The sequence below is a fragment of the Pteropus medius genome, unplaced genomic scaffold (assembly GCF_902729225.1).
Source record: "Pteropus medius unplaced genomic scaffold, Ma_sr-lr_union100, whole genome shotgun sequence".
In the NCBI taxonomy this organism is placed as follows: domain Eukaryota; kingdom Metazoa; phylum Chordata; class Mammalia; order Chiroptera; family Pteropodidae; genus Pteropus; species Pteropus medius.
Window position 1 is genome coordinate 5502401 of NW_024348533.1, and position 23485 is coordinate 5525885.

General features: G+C 37.3%; 1 protein-coding gene across 5 annotated transcripts in view; it reads right to left on the bottom strand.

Moving 5' to 3' along the window:
• Nucleotides 1-23485, bottom strand: part of CANX (calnexin) — a 28777-nt gene that overhangs the window by 2397 nt on the left and 2895 nt on the right. For 3 of the 5 annotated variants that reach the window (XM_039880252.1, XM_039880255.1, XM_039880251.1), the window contains exons 2-14: nucleotides 12597-12773; nucleotides 12217-12290; nucleotides 11606-11664; nucleotides 10995-11136; nucleotides 10462-10543; nucleotides 9787-9979; nucleotides 8156-8345; nucleotides 5770-5883; nucleotides 5329-5485; nucleotides 3922-4137; nucleotides 2894-3013; nucleotides 1905-2031; nucleotides 1640-1719 (exon numbers count right to left, since the gene is read on the bottom strand). In XM_039880252.1, coding sequence (XP_039736186.1) covers nucleotides 1640-1719; nucleotides 1905-2031; nucleotides 2894-3013; nucleotides 3922-4137; nucleotides 5329-5485; nucleotides 5770-5883; nucleotides 8156-8345; nucleotides 9787-9979; nucleotides 10462-10543; nucleotides 10995-11136; nucleotides 11606-11664; nucleotides 12217-12290; nucleotides 12597-12770 — 1728 coding nt within the window. In that variant the 5' untranslated portion in view covers nucleotides 12771-12773. Of the gene's footprint in view, nucleotides 1-1639; nucleotides 1720-1904; nucleotides 2032-2893; nucleotides 3014-3921; nucleotides 4138-5328; nucleotides 5486-5769; nucleotides 5884-8155; nucleotides 8346-9786; nucleotides 9980-10461; nucleotides 10544-10994; nucleotides 11137-11605; nucleotides 11665-12216; nucleotides 12291-12596; nucleotides 12774-15469; nucleotides 15489-20233; nucleotides 20324-23485 lie in introns of those variants that run through there. The other 2 variants (XM_039880254.1, XM_039880253.1) reach the window with 2 other exon arrangements.

The following is a 23485-nucleotide window of genomic DNA, read 5'->3' on the forward strand; positions in this document are numbered from 1 at the left end:
AGATTCCAGGCTGAAGTTAACCCAAACAAGGGACAAAACAAGAAAAATGATTAGAGGAAAATGTGCCGAAAACTGTCTCGGAGGTGGTGAGATTATGTGTCTAATACAGTCTTTTTTGTTTTCTTTCCGTAAGCATGCACTTTTCTCGATCTAACCCATAAACGTTTTCTTTTAAAAGGACCAGACACCATGCCTCACACGTTATCTTGCTTAATACTAAATCATCTGCTGGCCTGTGGGCACATGAGCCCCCCTTGGAAGCTAAGAAGGCTGGGTTTCATGGAGGCTAAAGACTATCCTGGCAGAGTCCCAGAGAACACTCAGGACTATAAGCCCCATGCTCTTTCTATTCTACACGGTGACTTCTGTGAGACGAAGCCTGGAGAATATAAAAAAGTATGTCAGACTGGCCGGCTAGAACTCTGCATTCTAGTTGAGACTGAATATATCCACTGAAAATTTCAACAGCACTGACCTTAATCAAGAGGGCAGTGGAGCTGTGGGAGCTGCAAATGGACACTGGGTAGTTTTCCAAGAAGAAACAGAGAAGTTCTTAGAAAAGAAACCTTGGTAGGAAAGGTGTGGACTATTCTCTTCCCTCATATTCAATCTACCAGAAGCCAGATCCAGAAGTCCAATGAGTTCTCAAACCCTCCTTTCCTAACGCCCTGCTCAGAACCACCGTATCTTGCCTGGATTATCATAGCAGCTCCTAACTAGCCTCCCTGATTCTCTCTGGTCTGCAGAAAACACAGCAGCCGGAGTAATCAGACCGGGTTGCTCCTTTGCCCAAAGCCTGCACTAACTGCCCATTTCACTAGGAGGAAAAAGCCGAGCCTCGACAATAGCCCAGGAGACCTTCTCCACCCTCCTTTGCTCCACTTGCTCTCTCTACTGGCCATACTGGCCTTCTATGTTAGGGCTTTGTACTGGCTGTCCTCTCTGCCAGGAATACTTTTCCCATGGACCTCGACCCCTCTTTTACCTCTTTAAAGACTTGGCTCAATTGTCATCTCTCCAATGAGGCTTACCATCTTTAACACTGCAACCCACCTCACCTCTCGCACTTGCAGTATTTTTTCCTCGCCTTTTATTTTTCGTGGCCTGTCATTTTCTAACATACTGTTCATTTACTTCCTTATGATGTCTACTGCTTATGTGTCTCCTCCCATTAGAATTTAAGCTCCCCAAAGGCAGGGTATCTTTGTCTGTTTTGTTCACTGACAATGCTTGTGTTGAATAAATGAATGAATCCATGAGCAACAGGGACAAAATTTTAGAATGCAGTGATTTGTGCAAAAATGCTTTTGAAGGGAACAGTGAGGAGAGGTAGATGAGACGAAACTAAAATAATAACCTACAGCTGGATCTTAGAAAGCATTTTATTAGTTTTCCCCTATAACCTTCTGCTTATTCCAAAAACGATTTCTAGCACAGAAAAAATACTTGGAGATTCACACATAATTTAAAGTTACAACATGTTGACCTATATTACTAAGAATTTCACTTTTACAAAACTGGCTTCAACAGAATTTTTACAGCCACACCCACTGATAATTATCCTATGAAAATACTCTCGCTAGTTAAATGTACCTTCGACTTAGGTACTAAAATATAAAATGCACTCCCCCCGCTTTACCTCCGCTTTAGGTTTGCTATCTCCCTCCTCTTGACTGACAGTGCCACCATCTTCTTCAGCATCACTTTTTTGCTTCTCTTCTAAGATAGAAGTCAAAGTAAAACAACTGAGCAAAACCTTACACTTGTTTTGGGTAACTAGACAATTAGCATCAGCATACAACTTGAGAGTCTAAATCAACCTTTACAATAACTTGCTTATAAGTGTTTGAAGCAATATCTTAGGGGCTTGGCTTAAAGCACAAATTTTGGGATCTATTTCTTACCAAGTTTCTCTTCACCTTCCTCCTCCTCATCTGCTTTGTCCTTTTCTTCTTCTTTCTCCTCTTCTTCCTCCTTCACATCTGGCTGAGGAGCATCAGTCTTCTTGTATTCCACAGGACTGGACTGTTTCTAAAATATTCCCCACAGTGCACATTTTTATGCAATACGTTATCATATAATTACTGAAGGCCTATGAGTAAAGTTCTGAACCAGGCTATATACTGGGGTAGATAGACAGAAATGTGTAACATGTACTTCCTGCCCCGAGAGCTTTCTTTGGGTGGGAGTATGGGGTTCAAGATAAAAGGAACAGTATGAACAAAGGGGTCAGGCAGAACCATGCAGATTTAAATATAGAGGTGCCTGAGGCACAGACTCGCAGAACAGTGATGGTGGGTAAGGCTGGAAAAGGAACTTTGGCGATCAAGTTATAAAACATCTTGAATGCAAGGTGAAGCATAATCATTTAGGAGTAGAGAACCTAAATAAAATTTTTTCTTTTTGATCACATGTAGCAAAGGCTAAATAAGAAAAAGTAAAATATGGCTGAATTACCCCGTGTATTTTTTAGGGGAGGGGCAGGGATGCTGAAGGAGGAATGGGTAATGAGAAGATCGAATTATAAAGTGTATGAATAGAAACAGCTATGCCAAGAGCAAAAGCTGGCTTGTGCCCTCAAGGCTGGTTTTATATCTGAATTTGTTGTTGCTGTTTCCCTTCCCACAGGAGAAAGCTGCTGCCAGATAATGAGAGCAAGAGAGTGGCTTAAATATAACTAGAAATGGAGGGGCTACAAATTCCACTCCCATTAGGGCACAAAGCAAAGCCACTGAGTAGTGAATAAGAGTTCAGAACCAGCACCAAATGGAGCTCAGTCACTACTCAGCCTCTACAAAAAAAACTCCAGGTGACAGATCTTAGTTATTTTTTTAACATAATAAGAGTTCTAAAAGTGACTCGAAATGAAACAAAACCAAGCCAAACCTCATACCTTTCCAGAACAGCAGAAGAGGATAACAAGAAACACAGGCAGTGCTACAGTCAAAACATAGACCACCCAGAGCCATGGGCGCTCCTCGGCTGCCTCGAGCATCTGGCCCACGACACCTGGCTGAAAAACAAGACAGGGTCCATCTCAAGTTCTGAAGGCTTCTGACACCAGTGCAAGCTGCACTGTCCCACTGTTCAGTGATTGCGTGGTACCACTCAGGCTTCACTTTTTCCAAAGGGTACAAGCCAAGGTGTTCACAAAACAACAAAAAAACGGAAATGAGAGAGAACTTTCAATTTTCCTATTCTCCTTATCATTAAGGTCAGGGGTCCCCAACCTCTAGGCTGCATTCTGGTACTGGTCCGTGGCCTGTTAGGAACTGGGCCGCACAGCAGGAGGTAAGTGGCAGGCAGGCAAGTGAAGCTTCATGTGTATGTGCAGCCGCCTCCCAGTGCTAGCATCACCACATCAGCTCCACCTCAGATCATCAGGCATTAGTCTCACAAGAGCACCGGTCTCTCGTGCCAAAAAGGCTGGGGACAGCGGATCAAGGTGATCTCCCTCTCATGGGTGTAAAGGCTAGCTTCTTAACTGCCAGCAAAGGCTCTTAACTTCAGCGGCCAGCGAATGAAGAGTTTCTTAACCTAACGTCTCCAAGTCTTTGATTCCCAGCTCGGCCATATGACCAAATGAAAGTTCCGCACGTTAGGTAAACCGAAAATTGACATTTAAAAGTGCATTAAAATAGGCTCTGAACAGCAAATTTTGTTAAATATATTTTAACAAATACAATAATAGTAAAAAAAAAAAAAAATACCCTACACATTATACAAACAGAAATTCTGAAGCTACTGCATTAGACTAATGCAATCATGTCCCAAAACCCAGTATTTTCTCTTTAGCAGGCATAAGATCACTTTTAATGCCAATATTCCCAAATAAGGGAAAAGATAAACCCTAGAAAATAAGTAGCAATTAGATATCTGCAACTACAGGTATAAATGCACCAGAAACAAGCAAGCACATACCTCAGCAGCTCCATCAGCGGCCTTCTTCAGACCCCATCCATCACTGGCCCAATCATCGACGACTCTTCGATCACCACAAATGATAAAATTGTCAAAAAAAATGTCCGAGGTCATGGACCACAGCTCCAAACCAATGGCACTAAAAGGAGTCATTTTGAAAGGTTCCAGATCTTCAAAGAAATCTGGATTTGGTATTTTCCGGGGTTTCCATATTCCCTAGAGAAAAATATTTTAAAAAATCATTTCAGATAATAACCAACACAAATTTACAGTGAACCTAAATAAGAATTAAGATAAATTTTGCATGACATATGAAGGTAAATGCTGACCTTTTGAAACTTAACTGAGTAACAGAAATAAAACAATAAATGCTGCTGATGTTTTACACACTCTGGCTCTAAGATGTCTGGACTCTGACTACCTTCAATTTCTAATATCACCCACCCATGACCTTGATCCAAACTAACACCTTTCCCTGCCTGGCACATTCGACAGCCTCCACTCTTATCAACCAGCTTGCTAGTAGGAGTGGGTGCACATGTTGGTACAGGCTTCTTTAGTGGGGACTGAAAATGTACATGATCTTCAAAGGCAATTTCCCTTCTAGATAACCACCAAGACAATAGTTACCATGGACACCCAGACATGTACAAGGATGATTATTGTATCAAGGACTCAAAAAGCAAAAAATGGCAATCCATCTAAATGGCCATAAAATAAAACAGCCAAAGGGCAGGTTTTTTAAAAGGGCAATTTTAAACTAATCTTACTGTTTGACTGCACGATTAAAAATAGATTTGAAAACAGACAAGTATACACATGGTACATGCATAGACATGGACCTAAACCTCACATTTTAAAGTGTGACAAAGTGGAAATGAGTGATTATAAATAACTTGACCAGGACAGAAACAGAAGCAAGATCAGTAAATATCACCTTAAAGCTTTACAATATCACTACCTGTATTCTCACCATCTCATTTGAACCTCAGTCTTTTTCCCAGTTGAACACAGTAAGGTAAGCGATGAGCTGACGTGGCTGGGGAACCAAGGCTCATCACAGAGAGGACACCACAGTCCCCTATTGGCCCCATCACCCAGATTGCCAATTTGCATCCTGTGGCTGTAGCACCATGGCTACATGATAGCAGAGTGTCCAAATTGCAAGTTTTCCATTTCTCTCTTTTTTGTTTTTAAATGTAAGTTACAAAGCAATTATGAACGCTGCTCCTTCCAGTTTCTAGGTTTATCTTTTCAATATTGAACACATTAAGCTCTCTCAATTTATGAAGTTTACTTTGTAATTCGACAGTCAAAAACAGTGATAAGCTGGCAGTCTCACTCACCACAGACGAAACTTCTATCTGAACACAACCAGATCAATGAGATGCACCAAGAGGCACACACCTGGTAGTTAGGATTGTCAATCATGGGTGGCTTCCATTTGCCCTTATAATTAGGGTTGTCAATCATAGGTCGCTGCCAGACACCACATCCGGGGGCTGATTCACACTTAGGGTTGGCAATCTGAGGAGCCTCCCATTCTCCATCCATGTCTTCATCCCTGTGGAGAAATAAACAAGTCACAACTGGGTTTTGTGATGAACTGTCGTCCTGGGGCACCCCTGACACCCTGAAGGAATGCCTTCAGTGTCACACTGGAGAGCACCGTCTTGTTTCTGCATTTCTACTAATAAGAGTTTTTCCTGACAGATGCATTAAAGAGATATGAATATACAATGAAATTTGCCAAGTTCTACTTAAGTTTGGGCACTTAGGCTATATTCAAGTGTAAACTTTTACTTCAATAAAAAGCAGGCAATTTTAAAAGTTAACTAAAGTTCTTACCAATCTTCTGGCTTCTCCGCATCGGGATCAGCTACGTATTCAGGTTCATCATCCAACCAGCCTTCAGGCTTCGTGGCTTCCTCATCGGGAATCTTAGCAGGGGCGTCTTCATCCCTTAAACACAAAAGAAAAAGCCAGTAATGATGACACTGGCCAGAAAGTCACAATGTAGTCCAACTTTGTGAATCTGAAACACAGCAATCTAAAAATATTTAGGCCTTAATCGTAAAACTTAAATTCTTCCTAGAAATTATTTGTAAATTATATATCTAATAAGTGCCTAGTATCCAAAATATATGAACAACTTACAACTCAATAGTAAAAAGAACCCAATTTAAAAAACAAGCAAATAATATGAATAGATATACAAATGCCCAATAAACACATGGAAATATATTTAACATCATTAACCATTAGGGAAATGCAAACCAAAACCATAATAAGATATCACTTCACATCCACTTAGCTATAATAAAATGACTGACAAAAATAAGTGCTGGTAAGAATGTGGAGAAAATGAAACCCTTATATACTGCTGGTGAGAAAGCAAAATAGTGCAGTTGCTGTGGAAAACAGAATGGAGGGTCCTCAAAAAAACTTAAGGATAGAGCTACCATATGACTCAGCAATTCCATTCCTAGGTATATACCCAAGAGAAGTGAAAATGTTTATCCACCCAAAAACCAGTACAAGAATGTTCATAGAAGCATCAGTCACAACCATAGCCAAAAAGGGAAACAACCTAGATGTCGATAAGCTAAGAGATGGATAAAGTTGGTATTATCCACACAAGGGAATATTATTCAGTCATAAAAAGAAATGAACCACTGAAACAGGCTCCAACATGGATGAACCTTAATAACATTATGCTAAGTGAAAGAAGCCAGACACCAAAGGCCACATATTTCATTATTCCATGTCTAGAATGGGCAAATCCACAGAGACACAAACTAGAGAATGTAGAAATAGGGAGTAACCACTTAATGGGGATGGGTTTCTTTTTGAGACATAAAAATGTTCTGGAATTAGACAGTGGTGATGGCACATAGCACTGTGATACGCTAAACTACTAAACTGTACAATTTAAAAGGGTAGATTTTAGCATGTGAATTATAACTCAAATGGTTACTTCTAAACTAAAGGTTCGTCAAGAAATACCTTCTTTCAAAGTTTTACCCAGACGCTAAAAGATGGTGCCACTTTAGTTGGTAAGCAAAAACATCATCTGTCCTTGGTCAGGATTATGCTTTTTTTGAACTATGCTAGTTTTAAATTAATTGTGTAAGAATTTGAACTTGTATAACATTCAGCTGTCCCTTTTAAGTGGAACATTCACACCCCCACCCCCAAAATAAAACAGCTAAAGAATACAACACTGAACAACAATGCTGAATCCAAAACTAATGTTCACCAAATACGCAAATAAACTTGGCCTTTACACTAGGTGCAGCATAAAAGTTCAGGTACCCGTATCTTAGTTTTAAGGGAGGAAAAAAAATCAACTAGAATTTCACTGCTAAGATTAAAGGGATACCTTTACAAATGGCAGGTCAGTTTCATTATTTCCATTTGTTCACTTTCTGACATTTCTGAAAGTCACTGCATTAGAGTTCACACGTGGCCATATACAAGAGTACATCTCCAGGAGTTTTTATTTCTCATCAGCCCCCAGTTTGTCCCCCACGTAAAAGGCCACATATACTCTATTTCTCTCACATGTATGGTGCTGCTCCTGTTCCTCTGCTTTTACACACCATGTTCTTCTTCAACCAGAATCACCACAGCCCACCTCATCAGTGAACCCCCATCCTACTTTCAAGTCTCGGTTTGACTGGTACTGCTCCAAGAAACTACCCTAGATTAGGTATACCTGGTGCCCTGGTCACCGAGTGACACCTACTATTAGACTACTTGCCACATGCATGCCAACTTCATTTACCTGCCTTACAACTGAACTGGGGCTATGTGGGCAGCTGGTGTCCTTGTGGCTTTGTATTCCACTAACCAACACAGAGCAGAGATCTCTTGAGTTTTGTTTAAATAGGAAAAAGATTATTTTTCATATTAAAATTTAAAATTTCAGGACTCCAACTTTCGATGTGAATTCATATAAGCACTGGAAAGACAAAGAGATCCAAGGTTCTGCCACAAACCAAGTGTGTAAGCACAGGCAAACTCTCTCAGTACTTTCAACATGGTGTTGTTTGTAAAATGGTGTAAGGCAATCCAGATGATCGGTACCACCTCCTTTCAGCTACAGTAGTCTACATTTTTCCTACCATTTAGACTGCATCATAGATTGCTGAAATTATCAGATCTTGACCAACATTCAGATGTTCAAGTCATATGGAATATATAAAATACTCTATTACACTCAAAGACTCACCAGTCATCTGGTTTGACAGCATCAGGATCTGGTATTTTTGGTCTTTCATCCCAATCCTCGGGCTTCCGGTCTTCTGGGTCCTCAATTTCACGTGAAGGATTTACAGGAGGAGTCATGTCATCTAGTAGATTTCCACTGTTCACAAGAGACTGGTCCACTAATATTTCAAAACTATTATCTGGGTTTAAGACTGAAAAAAAAATTAAATGCAATTTTTAAAAAGTTAATTAACCATTCATTTCCAAGCTCTATTTACAACAAAAAAGAAATTTTTAACGGAAAGCCAAAAGCATGGAGTAAAAAAGACCTCAGGCAACAGAGTCAGAACATGGTCTTGAGGCCTTAGGGAAGTAAACTCTGTTTTCCTTATCTGTATATCATAAAAGCTAGGTCCTCAGTTCTTTAGGAATTAAAACAGATGATAGATAAAATTTAAACCACCAAAAGACTTCATTATGGACATTAAAAACATAAAAAAAAAACCAATGTTACATAAACTAGTACAATATTGGCCTTACGCAAATGGTTACACACCAGTCAACAGGCAAATAAATGTATTTATTATAACTGCTCCTGTAGAAAAAGTCCATTTCCTCATTTTTGAGTTGGTATCACCACCATCTGTTACCAAAATTTCAAATTACACAAATATTTTATTTATTAAACCACACGTCTACTCATGGTTGTACTTTTGGAGACCAAAAAAACATGAAAAAACACAATTTTAAATCCATAAAGGTAGCTTAAGTGTGACTTATGCTATAGCTTGGATCCCATGCCTAAATGTCTAATTGGCAGCTGACTGGGTCACACTCATCCAGAGTACTATACAAGACGACACAGTGCTATGCTGATGTTCTCAATGATAATGCAGTTGGCAATGTTAGCAATAATATCTACTTTCATGAAGATCCCCAGACTTTTATGAAATTAAAAGATCAAGTGAAATATAGGATATACAACTTTAAATTAAAAATTACGTTCATACATGTACGCATTTATTCACAAATGACCAAATACATTCAATGTTGATATTTCAGATAATACTGAATGTCTTCTTTATGTTTATTTCTATCTTTGAATATGTATGTGTATGAATTTGGATATGTATTACTGTTATTATAAAGGAAAAAGATTGTTATATTCTTGAAGGAAAGAGGTACTTCTATATGTAATCTCAAAACCAGCAGGAAAAGCTTCGTTAAAATAAAAAACTCATCCAATGTCCAAATGATTAAATTCAACTGTCCAGGTGTTGGAGCATCCAAGCAAAGTTCAACTAAAACATAATTTGAAAAAAAATGCATATATTTCTACTGTATGCTGTTACTTAATACGTAACATTTTATCAACAAGAAAATAAAGGGTAGAAATGAGGGCATCAGCAATGAAGCTCTTTGTGGAACATAAAAGCTTATTCTCAAAAATGCCCCATACCCTAATTCTCAACTCAAACTATGGACGAGAAGCTTTTTTTCATGCTGAGAAATGAAGCTCATTTCACCACTAAGATATTAAGTCAACTGAGACTCTTATTTGCAGGCCGGAGTCTGCCATGTGTGCGATCTTTAGATTAAATGAATGATAAATCTGTAGCGCCATAAACCCCCCAAATTAATGGTTTTGCTTACTTAATGTATAAAGATGAGTTTTCTTATCAGTAAAATAGGTCTTCAGATCTGCATCTGGTCTCTTAGCATGCTTTTCTTCATATTCACCCGTTTTGGGGTTTTTGTGGCGGAAGATGAAGTGCAATTTATAGTCCTCTCCACATTTATCTGGACCAAACATGATCGTATAAGGGGTCTTGTCATGGAACTGGTCCTTCAGAAACAAAAATGAATTACTTTAAGTAAATCGAAGTGTTCAAAGCAAATTTCAAAAGTGTGATATATTCTCTTATAAAATCACAAATCAGTCACATTAAAGGAAAAGCTCATTTGTTAATGAGGTTCGTACAGATACCAGTGAAAACAAATAACCAGAAATTACCAGAAAGTTTTACATGAGAATATAAGAAAGTGCTTAAAAAACAAAATAATGCATATCTCTGGACTCTTTTCATAAAACAAATAAGTTTGCTAAACTAAAAATTACACAGAACAGAAACCAGGGATAAGACAGAACAGCTTTCAAATTAACATTTCAAATGAAAAAGCATGGAAGTGTCAATATTCCCAACCCTCCAAAATATTTCAAAAGCAGAAGATGCCTTTATTTTTACAGGGCTTACAAAATTCTCTTTTTCTCTAAGATTCTTACACAATAATTGTGCGTGGCCACATAAAGAAATAGGAAGCACCTACCAGGTTGAGTTCTGCGGTTTTAGAAAGCAGTTTCACATAAGCACCACCACATTCTATTCCGTTTTGGAAATTAACCTCATACCTAATTTCAGAGAGAAAAGCGGAAAATCATATGGCAGTTTGAAAGATCAAACTTCTTATTTACTTCTCCTTTCTCCATCTTGGTCATAGGTCTTATCAGAAGTTTTACGTTTATCCTTAGGAAAGATTCTGTCCTTTATTGCCTTTGAATGACTTCCCACTCCCCACTCCCAACACCACCAAATAAGTAAAAAAAATAAAAGCTTAATGCACATTTCCAATAAAAACTTTTTGCAAAATCCAGTTCATTTTCTAGAGGAAGAATAGCTGGTTTCTTTCAAAATAATTTATTAGGCAGGAAAAATAAATATTAGATTATTGGATGCTTAAATACACTTGAAAATCTCTACTGTAATATAATAATTCTGATAATTTTTTAAATATAGAGTAATATAATGTCTCCTTAGATCACCCTTCCCAGAAAGCTTCCACTAAAGAAGCTTTTTACTTACTGAACAATGAGAGGCTTGGTATCAAACAGGAAGGGCTTGTTCAGTTTAGCAGAGATGGCATGATGCTTGGCCCGAGACATCAATACAAGTCCTTTATCACCTGGAAGCTTTGTTTCCTTCATTTCATCTACCTCCCATTTTCCTATAAGACACACAAAAAAGGTCCACTCCTTAGCTATACTTCTGAAGGCCCTATAGAGTTTAACAAACAAAACTCCAAGTTGTGCAAGTCTATCACATGACATATTTATTTTAACATATTCCTTTTACCTATGAGAGCTGGCCTAGTAATATTAAACATTCAAATATTTGACAAATATTAAGATGAGATTTTTAAAAACCTGTAGCATATTCATTTTACCAATGCCTAGAAAAGACCTTCCATTTCCAATATACAACACCATAAGTGATAAATTACCTTTTCGTTTCATGGTGTAAAACAAACAGGTCTAACCCTATAAAATATAATGGAACACACAAAGATAGCAAAACTTTCAAGGAAAAATCTTAAAATGCATACAAATTCCTTTTAAACTAGTCTTAACAGACACCATGAAAACAATACTTCAAACACAATCTGCTATTGTATTTAAATCAAATTTAAATCTCACCGTCATATTTGGCAATTTCATCATCAGTGTCATCTTTCTTGGCTTTGGATAAAATCCACCTGTAATTAAGACAAATCCCCAAAATTAAGGTCCAAATGATAGCTGACCTCTGAAAAGAAACAATGTAAATACTAATAAAAGCAGAATCTATTCAGCTCTTTCTAGGCTACTTAATGACTCTACTTTCAACATTTAAATCTGGCACAGAAGTAGTGATAACATATTTTACTCAATTCCTAAGAAAAAGTACCAAACCCATGAAATAATTCCACCTTTTTATTTTTTTGAGAAAAAGTAAGATTTATTGAAAATACATTTTAGAAGGAGAAGGGCTACACTAAGGAAGGCTGCAGCCCTGTTTTACATCTTCTTTTTAAGACTCAAGAAAAAACAATTTTTCTTCAAAGAACAAAATATAGAGTGGAAGAGGAGGGAGAAATGGAAGAAAGAATCACATGTTCTAGAAGACCACTTTCCTAAGTGGCCATGAACACTGGAAATATAAAAGAGATATTTCACTATATAAGAAGCTATCCTAAAAGGAATCCACTATTCCATCTTATTTACATGATGTTTGCCTCTAAGATTTTTTTTCCCTAAGAAATACTTACCCTGACAGAGTTCCTCTGTCAAAGGAATCGGCAAAATACACTTCCCCTGTTGGAACTGGAGCTTTGTAGGTGACCTGTATTAGTTGTAAAAATGAATTAAGAACGAAAATTTTCAGCAACAGTCCCTTTTTTGTTTGTTTGCAACAGTCCTTTCTTAATAGGATTTATTCTCTTGGTTTGCTTTCAATTATCACAAAATTTTCAAACCCGGCCCTTGACTTAATCCATATAATTTATCTTTGGCAAGATATAACAAAGGCTGCCAGAGGGACCCATAAGTATTTTAGCAGATCTGCTTTCTCTTTGAAAAGGATCCAAATTTACCTTCACCCTTTGATTATCTCAAGAGGTAAAACAAATAGATTCAGACAACTTCAAACCTTTGGAGATGGAGGAGTGCCGGTCTCTGGTTTCGGTTTTGAGTCTTCTACCTCTTCAATGACATCATCAAGGTCATCTTCTATATCAATCACATCATCGTCATGTCCCTCATGACCCTCAATGACAGCAGTTCCAAGGACCAATAACATACACAGCAACCATTTCCCTTCCATGATCTGCATATAAAAAGAGTAAAGTAGGTTAAACATATCTCCTCCTTTTAAAAATTATGTAAAGACCACTAACCCCTCTCTTATTTCAAATTTAGGCTTTCAAACTAGAGCTAAAAGGAATTTTATTGTGAACTTTATATAAATATTTAAATGAACTATTTAAATAAAAAGAATTTTCAAAGACTCAATTTCAAGAAAATATCAAAACAAAACTCAAACATAAACAATTGTCTTCACATAGAGTATCATATTGGCTATACAGACCTACAATGTTCAAATACAATTTCAAACTAACCTCTTCCACTTGTAAAAAGCCTGACAATGAACAAAAGCACTTTTCCTGTATTAATTTACGATGAATACTGATTAAAACATTACAATGAAATAAGTTACTAGCCTACATTAAAAACTTAATATAGATATGCTGCTGTTGTACAAAGATCACCATTTGTAGATGATTTTAAATTAGTGTTTTAAGACTCAACAACAAAAACATTAAACCAAGGACCAGCTACCATTATCTCTATCTCAACACTCAAATGCCGTGTGTATTCTATTAGACTGTCATGGGTGGTAGTGGGTCCTCTTTCCAAGGACCACACATCCAAGGGTATGAAAACTGAGCCACATGGATGCACACGATTTGGTAGGATGTAACATAGTCTCAATTCTGCCAGATGAAATGGAGGTGATGGGTACACGACAATGTGAGTGTACTTAATGCCACTGAACTGTGTACGCTTAATAATGGTCAAGATGGCAAATCTTATGTGTTTACCATTGTAAGAAAAAGAAAGAAAACTGAGCTTAATTTTTTTTGTTCTCTTGTTTGCAATGGAGACATTTATTTCTCAGGCAAAATCCAAAACAAAAAAAAAAGAATCCAAAGTCAGGGGCTCCTTCATAAACTTCAATGGCCCCAATCCACAACCATGGCTGTCATCTGACCAACTGTCTACGAAAAATGTAAATCAAGTTATCCTAATGCTGAATTTAATGCCAAACTCCTTATAAATGCTAACCCTTTAAAGTTTAGCACCCAGACCTAGACCTTCATGTATCATTTGGTAGTCTTTTTTTTTTTTTTTTGGCATATCTTTTATTCACTCATTTTGGGACTGTGTTCACAAAAATGAAAGACGGTAGAGTCCACTGGATTCGCAAAAGCTTACTATTTAGGCAGTGCAGAAAATGAAAGTTCTAAATGAAACCATAACCTTTCCTGAGACTGGTATTCATTTTTAGAAGAAAACTCTCAACGTAAACTGCTATGGTTTCTTATATACATGCAAAACACCAGTAATCTTTTATTCACTGGAAAGATACCAGTTTTCTGCCATCAAAATAATATACATAGCATAGCAATATGGCTTTGTTCATTTCCAACTACAATGGATGCTCTAAAGCCACACAGGCTGACTCAACACCTTTATCTAAATCAACTCTATACAACTCCCAAGTTCTCATTGAAACAATGCTATAAATGTTGGATTCCCAGGGATAAGCTACAAAAGTAAATTAGCCCAAAACAACTAAAACAACATATGGTTACAACATTTTAAAAGTAAAATAAAATGTGGAGGTAAAACCAGCAGTAATTAACTAAAGCACAAAACCAATGGATTAATTAGGACTAGTGCTGGAATACTTGTTCAAAGAAAAGTTAATAGAGGAAGTGGTCCAGTGGACTCCCTGCTTACCTTTAAAAAAGGAAGGACTGGTTTCTTTTCCTCAATAATTTTTAATTTGTTAACATATTGTTATGGACTGAATAGTAATTCATATGTTGAAGCCCTAACTTCCAATGTACCTATACTTGGAGGTGGGACTTTAATTAAGGTCCAAAGAGGTCATGAGGGTGGGGTCCTGACCCAGAACCTCTGTCCACATAAGAGGAGTGCTCAAGCAGAGGTATGTCCATATGAGGACACAGCGAGCTGGAGGCTCTCTGCTAGCCACAGAAAAGGTCTTCTCGAAAACAATCCTCCCCACACCTTGATCTTGGACTTCTAGCACCCAGAACGGTGAGAAAATAAATCCGAAAATAAACCTCTACTGGTAAGGCTGGTATTCGGTTATGGCAGCCTGAGCAGACTAATAAACTGTCCTTGGGTTTTTAAGTATAACGTTGTAGGGCAGTGCTTTTCTAACGCGAGCAGGCATCAGTGTCTGTTCAGGGCTTATTAAGCAGGCTGCGGGCCTCCCAGTCAGCCTGTGTCTCACCTTCCTACCAAGTTCCCACGGTACATACACTGCAGGCTCTGGGACCACACTCTGAGAGTCACTGATCAGGGTTTACAAATAACCCACCTGTGCTGTCTTCTAGTCTAAAAAGCAGCGGTTCCTAAACTTTTTAGCACCAGGGACCGGTGGAGCTGAGGCAGTGATGCTAGCGCTGGGGAGCTGGGGAGTGGCTGCAAATACAGATGAAGCTTTGCTCACCGCTCACCTCCTGCTGTACAGCCCAGTTCCTAACAGGCTACAGACCAGTACCAGAACGTAGCCTGGCAGCGGGTGGGGACCCCGGCTATAAAGTACTTTCACATGCACTGTTTCATATAAGCTTCCTGTGAGGTATTACTCTCATCTTATTTTATACATTAGGAACTAAGACTTAGTGAAATTAAAATAACCTCATTATCAACTAGTAAGTGAGGACTTCAAATCCTCTATTTCATTTACACTAAAACAAATCTTACTATGCAGCTGAACACCAAGGAAGTGTGATAAGAGACAGGACAGAAGACCAGTCAGGAAGGGCAGTAATGGCAGTGATCTGGAATATGAGTTCACATAGGGTTCAATGAGGGAGGGCATGGCTGCATAACACCCAACCCAGGTGGACCAAGGAACCTGGTGGAAAGAAGGCAACCATGTGAGGGAAGCAGAATGGCCCCATCTGAAAGAAAAAGTTTTTTTCAGGTGGCAGAGACTGCCAGGAACAACATAGGAGGTCTCCAGCAAACTCAGGAAACTGCACTTCTCTCCCACCACCATTTCCCCTATACCCGGAGAGTTACAGCCCTATTTTTTTTTTTTAGGTAATAGAAGCACAACGGTACTCACTTGTTTTCGCATTCTTCAGTGTTGTTAAAGCTACGAGGAACTACTCTTCCCAAACCATGACAAATCAGTTCTCATAGCCACGTACTTATAAGCCTTAGACGGCTTTACATGCTGTTTTGACAACTGTAATTTGCCAGTACTCCCAAGAAAATGCTACAGTAAATAAACAGGTCTAGTTCCAAGAGTCACTATTAAGCCATCTTAAATGTTCCAAGTGTTGTTAGAGACTGGTCCACACTTACAAGCAATTAAAGACTATATTTTAAGGTGACTCTAATTTAATTCTGCTTAGTAAATGAAAATCTGACATTATCAAGAAACAAAATCCCCCTCACTTCAGTCCTCCTAACTCAATACTCCTTATATCGAATAGAGTCCTTTTATAAGTTTGCACCTATTGAGTAGGTATATAAAAAGGATACTGCACTGTTACGTTTGCTAGGAGAAAACATAGGAGAAAATTTAGCTGATTTTAGGTTTGACAACGAGTTTTTAATATGTCGAAAGCTAGATACATGCAAGAAAAAATTAGTTAAGTTGGACTTTATTAAAATTAAAAACTTCAACTCTGTGAAAGACGTGTAAGAGAATGAAAAGACAAATCAGACCAGGAGAAAACATTTACGAAATACACATCTGATAAAATATACATCCGATAATGAACTGGTTTCCAAAATATACAATGAACTCACTCAAACTCAACAAAACAAACCACTCAATTAAAAAATAGATAAAAAATCTGAACAGATACTTCACCAAAGATATTCAGATGGCAAATAAGCATATAAAAAGATGCCTGACATCATTTGCCATCACGTAATTGTAAATTAAAACGAGATACCACCATGCATCTACTAGAATGGCTAAGATCCAAAAAACTGGCAAGGATGTGAAGCAACAGAAGCTCCCACTGCATTGCTGGTGAAAATGCAAAATAGTATAGTCACTTTGGAAGATAGTTTGGCAATTTCTTACAAAGCTAAAATAAACAGTCTTACCGTATGATTTGGCGATTGTGCTCCTAGGTACTTAACCAGCTGATCTGAACCCTTACAAATGCACAAAAACCTGCACTCAAATGTTTATGGCAGCTTTATCCATAATCACCCCAAACTTGAAGAAACCAAAACATTCTTCGACAGGTGAATAAACCTGTAGTACACTCGCACAATGAAATACTGGTTCAGCAATTAAAAAGAAATGAGCTGTAAAGCCACAAAAAGACTTAAACAAATCTTAAATGTATATTGCTAAATGAAAGAAGCCGGTCTGAAAAGGCAACATGCTGTATAATTCCAATTATTCACATTCTGAAAAAGGCCGGTGGTCAGTTTAAGTAGGTAAAGACACTGAAACTATTCCGCATGATGCTATAATTATGGACACATTACAGCATGCATTTGTCAAAACCCACAAAACTTTACAGCACAAAGAACCAATCTTAACATATGAAAAAATTTTAAATCATCTAGGAGGTCAAGTGATCTAAGGATAACACTAGGATGTGACAAAACAATGTAACTGTAGTACAGGTATGAAACAACTTCATTCAAGAAGGTGGAGGGAAAAGATAGTGAGCGAAGTCACTTTGGAAATGAATACAGATTACATTCTATAAGTCTAGACTGTACGAAAGCACTTTCATTAATTGGTAAATTGTTTCACATGTGTGCAGGTTAATAATCCTAACACTGCTATACATGTATACTGAACAATGAAATAAAGGGCTAGTGGATGGTGGAAGCCACTTTCAAGTTGGGTGTGGGTATTTACACACAAGCAAGGGAAGGCAGCCAGGGTAATCCACATGGTAATGGGTAAGATAATGGGCAAGAGTTGGAGACATCAGTACGAACTCATGTTTACCTTAACATACAGAAGGTTAGAGAAGTATTTACAGATACGTGCACATATACCAGTTAGTCTACACACATGTATTTCCTTGTTCTGTCAGCTGGGAGGGAGGGCCTACAAGAAACTAAATCCCAGTAGCAATAAATACACCTAATACCAATGTCATCTCCAATTAAAGGAAACAGGGCTCCTTGGAGAAATGGCTTATTCTAGAATTAGAGCAGAAAATATATAAGATGAGCCTGGCGCCTTAGTTGTGCCAGAAAGGACTGTTCAAAAAAGAAAAATAATACCACAATGATGTGGGTTGTGTCCAAGGAACATAAGAGCTCCCAGTGGCCAAAACTGGGACACTATGGGCAACAAAATGAGTGGTATCAGATTATGCCCCACAATATAAAATAAATGCCCATGAATCTATAGCGATACAAACATGATTGAGTAAATAAACAAATGAGAGAGGAGACAAATTTCCCATGCAGAAATATTCCAAGTAAGTGATGCAGACACTCCATCCCCAAGATGGTGGGGCATAACTCCCACTCTTAAGTATGGGCTACACGGACAGACTTCTTTCCAAAGCAGCCGGGAAGTATGGGAAGGGGGAAAACAGAGACGTTACAGCAGGGAAACCGCGAAATAAACTTCAAGCCATGTGAGCGAGGTCAACATCAATAGCGACAGGTCATGTTGATAGTACGTGCCCTTGACAGTGTGATGAAAACAGTACTTCAACCTCTCTGTAGAATGTCTAGTAGAGGGACATTCTACAAAATAACCTGACCAGTAGTCCTCAAAAATGTCCAGGTCATCAAAAACAAGGAAAGCTTAAAAACCTGTCGCAGCCAAGAGGAGTCTAAGAAGACATGATGACTATTTGTAATGTGGAACCTGGTACAGAAAAATAACTGGGTAAAACAAAAAAAAAGAATCTACATTAAATATGGACTTTAGTTAATAATTATGCATCGATATTGGTTCATTAACTAATAAATGTACTATACCAATGTAAGTTGCTAATAATAGGAGAAATGGGGTGTGGGTCATACAGGATCCCTCTGTACTAGCTTCATAATTTTTCTATATATTTAAAACTGTTTTAAAAATTCATTTATTAAAAAAAGGTGTTCCTTTATCATGCCTCAAATGGTTGATCTCTCCACCTCTCCAAAAAAATCCTGTGGCTGAAATATACTATTGGAATCTAGTCGACGTTCCATTTTTGAGAAGAAACTGAGGTCCAGAAATTAACTTGCCAAAAAATGAGTTACTGGCAGAATTAGGATGAGAGGTCAAGGTTCCCATCTCCCAGTACAATGCACCCTACCTGGTAATTCTATCCTGCTTTTGTCTTAAAGATACAAAATAATTCTCCACATATTTTAATGTTTAAGAGGCTTTCATAAAATTTTTGTCACTTTTCAAGCCTTCTTTTGTCTTTATATTTGCAGAATATCAAGCAGAGCATACTTCTCTATTGTCACCCATTGTTTCTAAGATTATCAACAAGAAATATGTAACAAGTAGTTCATAATAATGCTTTTAAAAAACAACCCCCAACTTCCCCAAGCCACAGAGCAGGTGGTCCCTAGAGTAGGAATGCTTAGGAATAAAGGTGAATAAAAAAATACCTTTAAACGAAGTAGCATTTTCCTATAGTAAGAAGCATTTATCACATTTCCTAAAGTTTTCTTCTATCTTCTACTTCTTAGCCCATGCTCACGAAGATATATTAGCTCTTCTAGGGCAAGGTTTCTTGAAGCACTTCATTCTCTGGTTTCCTTCTAGGAGGCATTTTCTCTTTCTCATAATTTTTATCATTGCAAGATTGTTGCCTGAAACCCTACATTGCAGAGCCCCTTTGAGCTAGGATGCAAATGCTGGGTGAATGTGTAACTCATAACCAGGCAACTCAGTGCTCTACAACTCTCTCACAGTGGGCCATTTAAATTCCTGTCTTGGCCAAATTACAAGTTACTGTACTACAGGCATGGACCTGCGGGAGAGCCGGCAATTAAAAATCAAAACTACAAATGCCAACAGTTACATAGATGTCAAAATATCATCTTGCACACCTAAAAATTAACTAATATTACCCCAACAAACTTAAAAAACTAATGATATTTAAATAAAACATAAAGATTAGTTAATAATGTTTCAATATTCATTCATAAATTATAAGAAATGAATCATAACGAGATGTTAATTGAAACTGGATGTGGAGTATATGGGAATTCTGTGTATTATTTTCACAAAGGTCTAAAATAAAAAAAGTTTTAATGTATTAAAAAGACAACACAAACATGAAAATCTTTTAACACCTTTGCGTTTACTGAAGTGAACAAATTTTTTCAAAAATACCCTTAAGTTATATGCAAATGTGAGTTCTGTGTGGCTTTCTCTTATGTCTCTTATGTAAGCAAAGGCTAAGTCAATAAAACTGGTACCATGGGGCCAACGCTAAATGGTCCAAGTTCCGATTTCTGTTCATCTGGAACTTGTTCTAGAGAAATGAACAGACTGCATAACCTTCAAATACTCACCCATAAATCCCTTGACTGGGCTTTTGATAAAAGTTGGATGGCAGAGTTCAAGACTGTTTTCTGGCAGTCACAGCTTGAACTGTGGGGATTCTGTGTTACAAAGGAGTAAAAGGAGAAAATGCATGTGATGCCTATCAGAAAGCTTGACACACATCAGACACTAAATGAATGTTTGCTGACGGAGTTCAATTCCATGAGTGCCAAGTAGATATCAAGCATTTTTTTTAATTGGTCTCTTACCTTCAGGAGCTCATAGGATATATACATAAAGTCTGGAAACAGCATTTTATAGATTAAAGGTGACCTTAATGACATTTTGTGTATTTGCTCATGTTTTCAGACTTTGTGAATACACTGTATTATTAGTTCTACAAATCAAGTTTCTTGTTTTTTGTTAATATCAAAATAAACTCATATCATAACCTCTTCTCTCTAATTTGCAAAAAATGCACATAGGTTTGTTAGTACTTAAAAATCATGCTAGTAGTATTTTCCTTCTACAAAACAAATGCCAAAAAAGTAAAAATTTCACAAAATGAATTACTGACAAAGATAAAACAGCACAGAACTGTGTACACACAAGGGCACGTAAAACCTGGTGAAACCTGAGTTAAGGTCTGTAGATTGTACCAATGTCAATTTCCTGCTTTTGATGTTATACTACAGTTACGTAAGATGCTACCATTGGGGGAAGCTGGATGATGGTCACAAAGGACCTCTCTATACTCTTTTTGCAATTTCTTGTGGGTTGGTAATTATTTCAAAATTATCAGCTTTAAAAAAAAATGTATTATTGGATCATTAAAGATGGGTCTTTAAACCTGATCCAAGTTGTCTAGAAACCAGCTTTATATTGACCTAGTCCACTAAAGCAAAAAAACTACAAAGACTCAGAAATTTGAGCTTGATTAGAAATTTAAACTTGATGAGATAAAGTCTTTCTCTCTCCCTTCTTATTAATAAAGGCTTTGTTTTTAGTAATCGAATATAATTATCTACCTACATCCACAGCAGAGAATCTCTACCCTCTGAGACCACATGGACAAATGTACAAAAAGCCAAGAAAACAAGAGCGAAACGCATGCACATTTATAATATGCATTTAAAATATAAATAATTTCTGGCTTGCTTCACAATTTCCCAAGGACAGAACAAAAAGCTCAGCTCCCAAAATCTAAGTGTCAGGAGGATTCAAGAGCATCTAAGCTAATCACTTTTAATTTCAATCCACTCTTAACTCTTATGAGCAAATTTACCCTGAATTCGAGAATTGGAAGTTTCCTATTTTAAAACTGATGATTCAGAAATTTAATCACACATACACAAGGCACTACAATGTGTGGTATAACCTGTCCCATCAGAGAAACCTAGGTTCCATACTCCCCTGCTCTCTTTGACCTTGGTCAGCTTACTGAACTTTCAGGAGTCTTCTGTCCCTACACTACAGATGTGAGCAACGAGCATTATTGACTCGAAGCCTTGCTGTGAAAATGTAAGGATTGTACAAGGTATGTCAGGGCCCAGGGCTTCACAGAGACACCCAACGGCTTGCTCTGATACACAGAAGTACAAACACAGTGAATATATTCTCAATTCTCGTGCTGGACCAAAAGGTCTAATAGGCCTGCCTACACCTCCAGTTTATTTTAAGAAAGCTGAATTACTTTACAAAGAAAAACTTGCTTTCCTCCAATTACATTATATGATTTCTTCTTTAATTCTTCCTTGCAATAGTGTATATACAACCTCAATGTTTGAATATGGAAATGTCCATGTTTATCAGTAATTCTTTTCCTGGCTCTGTCATCAATTACTTTTCTTTATAAACTCTCCTAAATTTATTTTTTAGTAATGATAATTCTGTTCTCAGCACATATTCTAAAAAATAGTCTAGATGATTTTACTATACACATTTAATAATGTACATGAGAATTCAATTGAAGACAGTATTCTATTTAACAGAAGCAGACACGGTCTTCATCAAATTTTAGCAAATTCAGACAACTATTTAGATCACTTTAGGAATAGGCAAACACTAAAATATTAAATTTGTCACTTTTCAAAGGCAGAAACTTTATCTTCAATATGGGTCCCTTATTGAAGGGACCTATTAAAGAATTATATTCTATTAAAGACCTTAAAACAAATGGGGGCTCAAATTATTTTTAAGTTTATTAAATTTAGATGTTTATATTTTTTCAAGTTAAGTCTACAATTTCATCTATTCTCAGAAGAGATATGTCTACAGTTTTCCTTTCTTGCAGTCTTTGTCTGGCTTTAGCATCAGGGTAATATCAGTCCGAATGAGCTGGAAAGCGTTCTCCCTTCTTCTAGTTGTTGGAAGTTGGTGAAGGATTGGTGTTAATTCTTTCCTAAGAATTTGGTAGAACTCATTAGTGAAGCCATTTGGTTCTGGGCTTTTCTTTGTGGGACTTTGTTTCTTAAAATTAGGAAATTTCAACTCCCAATTATTTTAATCCACAAAAATTAGGAAAAGGAACAGAAATCCCAAGGAAGGGATTACTTCATTGTCTCTTAACCAAGTTGAGGAAATTCCTTTCTATTCCTGGTTTGTTGAATGCTTCCATCATGAAAAGGTGTTGCATTTTGTCAAATGCTTTTTCAGCATCTACTGAGATGATCATGTGGTTTCTTTCCTTTACTAATGTGGTGTATCAGTTATTACTGTATGTTGAACCAACTTTGCATTCATGAGGAAAATCCCAGGTGGCTGTGGTGAATAATTCTTTTTATATGTCGCTGGACTCTGTTTGCTAACATTGAGTATTTTTGCATCTATTTTCGTAAGAGATACTGGTATGCGGTTTTCTCATCTTGTGAAGTCTTTGATTCTGTACCATGGTAACAGTGGCTTCACAGAATGAGCAGGAAGTGTTTTTCCATTTTTTTGGGAAAAATCTATGAAGAAGTGGTGTTAATTCTTCCCTAAGCATATGGTAGAACTCACCAGTGAAACCATTTGATTCCAGGCTTTTCTTTGTGGGACTTTGTAAAGTAGTATATTCCAACTCTTATTCCTTTCTCACAGATTAATCTATGAGAAATTAGAAAGAGGAACAGAAGAAATGACCTAAGGTTCTTGGTTGTTTAAAAAAAATAAGTGATTTTTAAAAAGTAAGTGTGTAATAAAAGGTGAGGACGTCTTTTCCTATAAGGCTATCCATTCACCTTTTTAAATTTTAAGTCTTTCTGGGTTGAGATATCTTAAGTTGTCTAAGTTAATCCTCCTGA